This window comes from Cenococcum geophilum, assembly GCF_001692895.1.
Source record: "Cenococcum geophilum 1.58 unplaced genomic scaffold K441scaffold_29, whole genome shotgun sequence".
Taxonomy (NCBI): Eukaryota; Fungi; Ascomycota; class Dothideomycetes; order Gloniales; family Gloniaceae; genus Cenococcum; species Cenococcum geophilum.
Genome location: NW_027137587.1, coordinates 452,041 through 461,453, shown reverse-complemented (window position 1 = coordinate 461,453; position 9,413 = coordinate 452,041). Strand labels below are relative to the sequence as shown.

At 35.7% G+C, this 9,413-nt stretch overlaps 1 protein-coding gene across 1 annotated transcript; it reads left to right on the top strand.

Moving 5' to 3' along the window:
- Nucleotides 1-3,480: 3,480 nt before the first annotated feature.
- On the top strand, nucleotides 3,481-3,666 carry K441DRAFT_568134 (uncharacterized protein; the record flags this gene model as incomplete). The annotated part of the gene is made up of 1 exon (XM_067643821.1): nucleotides 3,481-3,666. A coding segment is annotated over one exon (186 nt), but the record flags the coding sequence as incomplete, so codon positions are not given.
- Between the last annotated feature and the right edge of the window lie 5,747 nt (nucleotides 3,667-9,413).

Here is a 9,413-nt window from a genome sequence, read left to right as displayed (position 1 = left end):
GTATGCTTTTATATAGGAGTTACTATAGGGGTTATAGGTAGGACTTAGTCGGTATAGGTATTACTAGCGGTAGCGGCGGTCTATAAAGTAGGCATCTAAGTTAGTTTATAGGTTTTATAGGTCCGTAATAAAAGCTTAAGTACTATCTAGTGGGTTTAAAACTTCGTATATTATAATAAAGAACTATAAATCGTTAATAAGGCCAGTTAAGGTGTCTATAGGCTTATAATAGGCGTATTTATAGGGTTCTACTTCCTAGTAGGCTATAATAAGTTTATTGTATAGGAAGTCGTCTATTTAAAGCTTAGTATTAAGGCCGTGCTATAGGTGCCGAAGGTCTTTAATAAGAATTTATAGGCACTCTATAGCCGATTTTTCGGTATTCTTATTAATTATAGTCTATAACTTAATCGCATTCCATTACATAAGGATATTACGCTTATATTCTAGCCCTTTAAAGTAGTTACGTATAGCTTTATATAGCTTATTAAAGGGAACACCAAGGGGGTTGCTTTTAAGGTTGGTGTAATAGCGGTTAAGGGCTAGGCTACGCAGTATAGTAGAGTAGGCTTAGCTAAACTCCTATTTAGGAATATTAGCCTTCTAACAGAGGTCCGTAAAAATAGTTAGTTTAAAGTTAAAGTTATTATTTTTACTACTATACTTAGATTCGTTGGTATCTGTCAGATAGTTCATATAGAGCTATTCATTGATGAAATGGGTTGATTGATTGATTGTTGACCTAGGGCCCCTAGGGCTCTATGAAGAGATTTACGATACACGTACCCCATGCACGTGACTCGTGCACGTCCTACGCCACCGAGAATACAGATTATCTGACACACCCCCTTAGCTTCAACCTGGTCGAGGACGAAGCTAACCACCTTCTCGTGTCCGTCAATGTGTCAATTAAACCATAATCTTCTCCCTAACTCTCATCCTGTCCTTGTCATGCTCTACCTTTATAAGCACCCTTTTTATACGTGTACCTACGGCTTTAAATCCCTTAGGCCTTTTGCACTCAACTAGATACCAACAGTCAGGAAGGGTATGTCCCCTCATATCGCATACCAGGCATTTTTGGGTACTTCGACCTTTTGGAAGACGTCTCTTCAGTCAAATTTGTACCTGCCCTTTTTCGGCTGCAAGATAAGCTGTTCCTTCTTCCCTTTTGGACTTCAGTAGTAGAGATATCCTCTTCGGACTCTCCTGCGAAGTCTACGTTAAATACACTCCCTCTGGTAGTTAAGGATGGTACGACTTTTAAGAGGTTTGCGAATGCTTCCCGTAGCTCCATTACTACTTTACGGTATTCTAATGAGTGAGCCTTTTTAGTATCATCTGCCTGTTTCGTGTACAGAACAAAATAGGTTTCGCTTATAGGTCGTATTGCATTTGCAAGGTCCATAAGCCAGATCCCATTGGTCATCTGTGAAAGCTTATACTTCTCTGCCATCTTTATTGCATGTTCCCATCGATCAAGCCACTGGGTAATTTTTGTCTCCCTAAGTCCCTTCAGCGATTCTGTGTATTGTAGCTGTACCTTCCTTATTATAAAGGTCTTTGATGGCTTAGTGTCTTCTTTTAACCGAATTAGCCATTCCTTGACTGTGAGGGAAGGGTCGAGCAGTAGCTTCTTCTAAATAAATACTGTGGACGTAATCTAGGTACGGATCTGTTGAAGATGATCTTCCTGTCTTAGGAAATACTTCATGTCCTGGTCGTAGTATCGTCTACTGTTATCGTACGCCTTCTGCTGATTCGTTGAGAGCTGTGCATATGAGGTTGCATTCTCATTAAAATCTGTGACTTCTGGATAGGTTGGTTCTTGTAGTAGACCTCGTTAAGGTGCTACATTGTCTAGGTCAACGTGGGCCCAAATTCACTAATCCACGAGGGCTCTGAGTTGCCAAAGCCATTGCTCCCAGTCTTCTAGTTTATTAAGGACGATCGTGGTAGACGAACTCAACATCGGTGGAGTCATTTAACTAATAGGCAAATGGGAATTGTAATGGAATTCGTCGTCAGGATCGTCCTTGTCGTTAGGATCGTCCTGTGACAATTAAGGTAGAATCTCGTGGAATCTCGTGGAATCTAGTGTAATCTTGTGTCAGAATCGTCCTGTGACAATTAAGGTAGGATTTCTATCTGAGTCTGCGTCCTAAGACGATGAGGTGTTAGAGTCTGACGATGAGGTAGAATTTCTTCAAATGATTGAGTAATAGCTGAATAGCTTCTTGTGTCGGCGGACCGGGCTTATAACTGTCAGATAGTTCATATAGAGCTATTCATTGATGAAATGGGTTAATTGATTGATTGTTAACCTAGGGCCCCTAGGGCTCTATGAAGAGATTTACGATGCACGTACCCCGTCCTACGCCACCGAGAATACAGATTACAGTAAAGCCGCGTTATACCGTTATCTTGGTATACCGTTCCTCTACGGTATAACAGTCAATAGCCATAAACAGTTAATTTTACTATGAGGTTTATAAGGCTTACGTTTAAATTTAATACGCCATTATATTTAAAGCTCTCTTATACAAAAACGGTATAGCGCGAGCTATTATGGTGTTAAAAACTCTATTTTTAGAAGTATTAACCCCTTACTCTTAAGCCTACAAACTAGCACCGCAGCCATTAATATTTATTAATTTAATACCCCTCTTGCCCTATATAATGGCGAAGCCTAAGGATAACCCTAAGCGCCTTTACCGCTATGGAGTTTTAGAGTATAAAAGGCAGTAAATCCGGGTATACTGCTATAAGAACCCTAAAAAACCTTAGAGAGATACTGCTCGCTTTTTTACCAATTAATTTTAACACCCTATCCAATAGTCTATTATATTAAACTCCTTAAAGCCTAAATATAAATACCTTAATTCACTAGTTCTTTAACGCGGCTAGGAGGGCTTTAAGAGGTATAGAGTTCCTAATAATCCTAAGCTTAAAGAAGCACTATTTAAATAGCAACAGCGGATATAGGCCGCTAATATACTTATTACTAGCGACCTTATTTGGGCTATAGTAATAAAGCTTTAGAATACAATGGCATATTATTAGGGTTAATAATAGCCTAGTTTCTTAAGCGGTTGGGTTAATAACTTTAAGAAGAGGAATTAAATATTAAAACGGAAACTATATAGTAAGGCTAGGTTAGTAAATATAGAGGGCGCTAAGGAGCGTATATAGGAGCTTAGGGTTGTTATAGATGTATACCTAAATTAAGACATTTATAATATGGATAAGGCAGGGCTTTTCTATAAGGCTACGCTGGATATAGGACTTATAACTATAGGGCAATTAGGTACTAAAAAGTAGAAGAAGTATATTATAACCGTCTACTATAGCAATATAGACGGTAGCTATATTATACCCCTATAGATTATTAGAAAAGCAAAGAATCCTTAATATTTTAGTATATAGCGCAGCAACCTTAAGGGCCTTAACTTTGCCTAGAGGTTTAATAAGAAGGCCTAGATAACGGCGTTAATATTCCTTAATTATATTAAGTGGTTTAACAGCTTAATAGGCGGTAAAAAGGTCCTTCTACTTATTAATTCCGCTCCTAGCTATACTAGGGGTATGCTTATAATATTAGAGCGCGCCAGCTTACTTAATACTAGGGTTAAATTCCTACCTAAAAATGTTACCTCTCTCTATTAGCCTTTAGATTAGGGTATAATTTAAACCTTTAAAGCCTATTACCGCCGCTACTAGCTATCCTATATAGTAGATTAGGTAGAACAAAATAGGAACCCCCTTAAGACGATAAACATACTTAGGGCCGTTTAGTGGGCTATCGCAGTATGGTATAAAATTAGCCCTTAAACCGTAATAAATTGCTTTATATATTTAACAATCTTTAGACCCTATAAGGGCCCCTAAGGTACGCTAAGCGGGTATAGCAAGCCTTAGCTTAAGGCTGAATTAGAGGTATATTTATAGCAGCTTAGCCAAGTAGGGCAAATTAGGCAATTAATTCCTATTAGTAACTTTATTAATATAAATAGGGAGGACGCTTTAATAGAGCCTAAGGCCTCTATATTATAGGAAGTAATTAAGGCCTTAATTATTGCTTTATATAACGCGTTAGATAATAAAGAAAGCGATAAGGAGGTTAAGCTATAAGTTATTAAGCTTAATAAGGCTTTAGATGCACTAGAGCGCCTAAAGCTCTATAAGGGGCAGTAAGAGGATAGTAATAAGACTCTAATTACAGCTCTTATAAAGGCAGAGAGAGTAATTTAAGGCCGTTAAGCTGCGTAGGTAAGACAGACAACTATTATAAGCTTCTTTAAGTAGTTATAGATAGAGACAAGAGTTAATTTAGCCCCTTATAGCAATTAATAAGTAAGCTAGCAATATAACGTTTCTATACGGCATAATGTTCAAACCCCCTACTACCGAGCTAAACGGTATAGCGCGGCTTTACTATATCTGACAGTATCCCTTGCAACGGCAGGGTCCTACGCATAAATAGCCCGTACGCGAACAACAGTTTTTCCAAACAACGCGTATGTTAATACACCACTAATATGCCTTTTAATCGTGCCAAAGTTGATAGTGACCTTGTTCGGAAGACTTAATATAAGGTTCCTCCTAATCGCATTGCTAAAAAAGGCCCCCCGAAGCCCTTAGTCCTATTAATCCAATTGGCTAGCTCTTATCAATAACGGTAGGGCCCATTTTGCCGTTGCAAGGGATAGAGCTTAGCTAGGTTAGCTAGCTCCTTACTATAGGTCTTTACTTAGGTAGTTTATAGATCTATAACTTAAGCGACGAAAGGGTTTTAGTTTGTATTTTAGTTTGCGGGGGTATTACGGTCTATAACTTAAGTACTAGGTATACTTTAGCCCATAAGATTAATTCTAAGATCTCTTTAGTCTATAGGACGAATTTAGTTAAATAGGTTATCTATAAGACTAAAGATCCTATTAAGTTTAAAATAGGTAAAAAGTCTACTAGTTTTAATGTAATCTAGAATCTACTCTTTAGTTTATTCCGTTTAGTTCTCTTTACGTAGTATATTATATAGAGACCGTATAATAGTAACTCGTTTATCCTTTTTAACCTATATACCTTAGTAACGTAAGAGGGTTTATAGGTTGTGGGTAGCTATAAGGTTATAAGCCTTAAAGATAACTTCCATAAAGTCCGTAAAGTCTTCCTTATATTATTCCCATAAATCGTTATTTAAAAGCTTAAAGTGTCTGTATTTAAGGATTTTAAAATTAATATAGTCATTAACGCCGTTTATAGACGTAAGGTCGACTCCCTAACTCCACTTCTTTTAACCTTTGTTAATTTGCTTACTTATATCTGCTATATTATATAGCGTAGTATATTTATATAAGCTGTAACGGGCGGTAATAGCTTATAGTGGGTAGAGGAGGTCTTATAATGGTCCGTAAAATTAATTAACGGGTCTGTAATAGTTTAAGAGGTCTTATAATAGTCCGTAAAGGCAATTAATAGGTCTATAATAATTTATAGGAGGGTAAGAGGTTCTGTAAAGGTCTATATTTGCATTTATAAACTTTTAGTAAACCGTACTAAGGCTTAAATAAGTATATAGAGATGGTAATATAGTCCGTAATCCCTAACTTCTAACATTTTAATAGGTTGTACTAGGATTTAAACGGGTAGTTACTGTCGTATATCGCTTAGGGGGAGGTATTAAGTAATTGCTAATCTATGCGCGCTTACTAATTAGTGTTTATATTAATTTAATAATATAGGTAAGTTATATCCAGGGGCACGAAATACGTGTAGTATCGTATACTCTTTTAGATGATGGTAACTGTCGATTCCATTAAGGTAGACTACGTAGTCTATATACTAACGCGCCTCCCCCTAATTAGTCAGCACTTTATAAACAAGTAGTTAGTGCACTAAACGCGTAATTACGCGTTTGGTATGCCACGTGCTGTAATTATATATTTATTTACTATTTAGGCTTTTTCTAAGCGCTTAGCATACTACTAGGCTTCCTTATAAGATAGTTTTTTTATATATAGTTTAGGGTCCTTTTAGTCTTTTCTAGTTAAAGCTAGTATAGGGTAAATAGCCTATTTCTAGTTAAATAGGGGCAAATCTAGTAGAGTTATGGGGTAGAGTTGCCTGGGCATAGTTTATAAGGGGTAGCAGTTTAGCCTAGTTATCTTAAAAGTAGTTAATAAAGGGCTGGAGCCTCTAATTTAGGTATTAGTTTATAATCTCCGTCTAACCGTTTATTTAGGGGTAATATACTATAGAAAGCTTTAGCTTAATACCTAAGATCTAAGTAAATTTGTTTTAAAAGGCTAATATAAACTACGGCCTGTAATTAAAAACAATAGTATTTAGTAGTCTATAAATTTAGTAGACGTAGTAGATATATAGTTAGGCCGCCTCTTTAGTATTAATATTTTTATAATAGGGAATTAAGAACGGGCGCTTACTAAAGCGGTTAACTAAAATTATAACTATATTGTATCCGTTACGGTCTAAAGGCAGTTTATAAAAATCTATAGAGATATACTACTAAGGGCGTTCTAGTATTAGAAGGGGTTTTAATAGCTTTAGGGTCTTATCCGATAGAATTATAGACCTATAGTAACCGTTGCAGTTCTATACGTAACGGTTAATATCTATAGCTATTCTAGGCTAGTAGTAACGGTCACTAATAATCTTATAGGTCTTATTTTTTCTAGGATAAGCCGTAAAGACCTAGTTATGTACTTCGGCAATAAGTTAAGTCCATAAATTTTATTCCTTTACTACTACTAGCTATACCTAATACTTAAGCAGTCTATTTTTAAGGGACTATAGGCTAGTAGTGTTCTTTGCCTTTTTGCGGTACTCCTATAGAGAAGAGGCCGTATGGTTTACCTACAGTAGTTTATTAATAAGGTTAAGTTCCGTAGAGCTTATAGGGCATATTTCGGCTTTTAAAGATCCTATACTTAGTTCTACCCATATCTAAGGGTTAAGGTACTGTACCTATAGTAGCGTCTAGCTCTATAATAAGGTCTTTACGGCTACCTATTTATCTAGGTCTTATTTGCGTCTTATAAGTATATCCGCACAATTAATAGCGCCTAGCCTATATATAATTAGGAAGTTAAACTAAGATAGGGTATCCGCCTAGCGCGTCTACCGTACTATAAGGGCCTTTATTATTATAAAATATTTTAAGGCCTTATAATTAGAAACTACCTAAACAGGCTTAGGGGTCCCTTCTAATTATACTCACTAGTGCTAGAAGCTAGAGATAATAGCTAGCATTTCTTTATTATAAACTAGGTAGTTTAGCTTAGTATATATTATAGTCTTTAAATAGTAAGCAATAGGGTGCTATTCTCCGTCTATTTACTTCTGGGAATAAACGCTAGCTATAACGCCGTCTAAGGCGTTAGTTTCTAGCATTAAGGGCCGTTTAGGTTAAAGTGGGTAAGAAAGCGGAGACTAGTCGTTTCTTAAGCTTGTTAAAAGCCTGCCTATATATAGTATTAAAGTAAAAGGGCTAATCTTTTTGGGTAAGGCAGTTAAAAGGCCTAGTAATCTTGCTGTAGTCCTTAATAAAGCGTTAGTAGAAGTTATAGAAATCTAGAAATAATTATACCCCCCTTATAATCCGTGGGGGTGCTTACTAAGTAATTATAGCCGTTTTTTTAGGTTGGTTTTAATTTTATCCATACTAACAATAAACCTTAGGTACTTTATACGTTTAATACTAAACTCTAACTTCTTAATATTGGCCTAGAGGCTAGCCTTACGGAGCTATTAGAGGACTTTATAGACATACTCCTTATATTCTAGCTTATTCTTAAAGTAGATTATAATATTATCTAAGTAGGCCGTATAAAAGTCGTTAAGGTAGTATCTTATATTTATACATTTTGTAATAGGTCTAAAATATAATAAGATCCTTTAAGCTAGGGTTTCTTTTAATTTAGTAAAAGGCCTAGCGGATATTAAGATTTATAAAGACCTTAGCTCTACTTATTTGGGCTAGTGTCTTATTGTCAACCTAAATTAGGTTATCTTATTACCGACTTAGCAACCTCCCATTGACTTAGTTATTGACTTAATTATTAACTCGGTTATTGACTCGGTTACTTAGCCCTTATTTTTATTGCCACCCCCTTACCCCCTTCTCGTTCTTATTTCCTATACCTTTCCTATATATATATAGAGGCTCTAAAGCCACCATTTAATAAATAGAGTTATTATTTTTTTCTTATAATCGGTGTATAGACTTCCGATTAACAGTTATAAGCCCAGGTTGCTTGCCGTATTACCCCTATTTAACTATTTAATTTAATTAACCTATTTAATTTAATTAACCTATTTAATTAATATACCCCTTATTAAATTATTACTTATTACTAAATCCTTTAACCTTCCTGCAAGCACCTTTTTAAAATAACTTCTTAACCACCTACCCAAGCTATTACTATAACGGTGATATTATTAAGCTAAGCTGATTAGGATAAATAGATTGACCTTATTAGGCTCCGAGCCCGAATAAAAGACGTATAGAAATACGTTAACCCCTTAACCAAACGGGATAAGTTGCCCTAATTAATTAAACTAGTCTTTTCTAGGTCTTAAGACGTGAAGTTAGAAATAACCTCCTATACAGCTCTCTCTAAGGACGAGAAGAACAAGCTTTAAATTCTCTATAAGAGGTACAAGATAGTAGAGAAGGAGTATAAGAAGTAGAAGGCGGCCTTGACTTCTCTATAAAGCTATACTACTAGGGTAGTAGCTAGATATCTAAACACCTATATACTGGGTATTGACTCGGTATATAATATACTAGTGACTTTTAAGGAGAGGGTTGCCCCTACTAATACTATACGTTAGCTCTACCTATTTACTTAATACGCTAAGGTTAAAAAGGGCCTAAAGAATTAAAACTTTAAGACCTGGTTATAGCAGTAGGAGAAGACGTATAACGACTGTAAAAAGATTAAATTATTAGACGTAGACGGCGACTAAGTAATTAGAGACTTCCTGCTAGTAGTAAAGCCAGTATTACCAAATTAGGCCTTAACGTAGAGGGTCGAATTTGATAAATACGACTGGGCTAAGGACTACGTAATATCTATATATTAACTGGTTAACATATATTAAAACTATTAATAATTAAAGACTGCCTAGTAGAAGAATAGAGCTTAGCTTAGTGCTAATATAGTAAGCTTTTAGGACAAGCCAATTAATAAGGCTGCTAAGGACAAGGCTCCTAAGGATAAGGCCCCTACTACGTCAGGAAAAAATTTACTAGCATTTAATTTTACTTTTCTACTATTTTAGCATTTTCTAGCATTTCTAGCATTTCCTAGCATTTAGCTACCAAATGCGGCATTTATAATTAAGTATTAGCATTTAGCTACTAAGTGCTAACTATAAGATTACTAAGCATA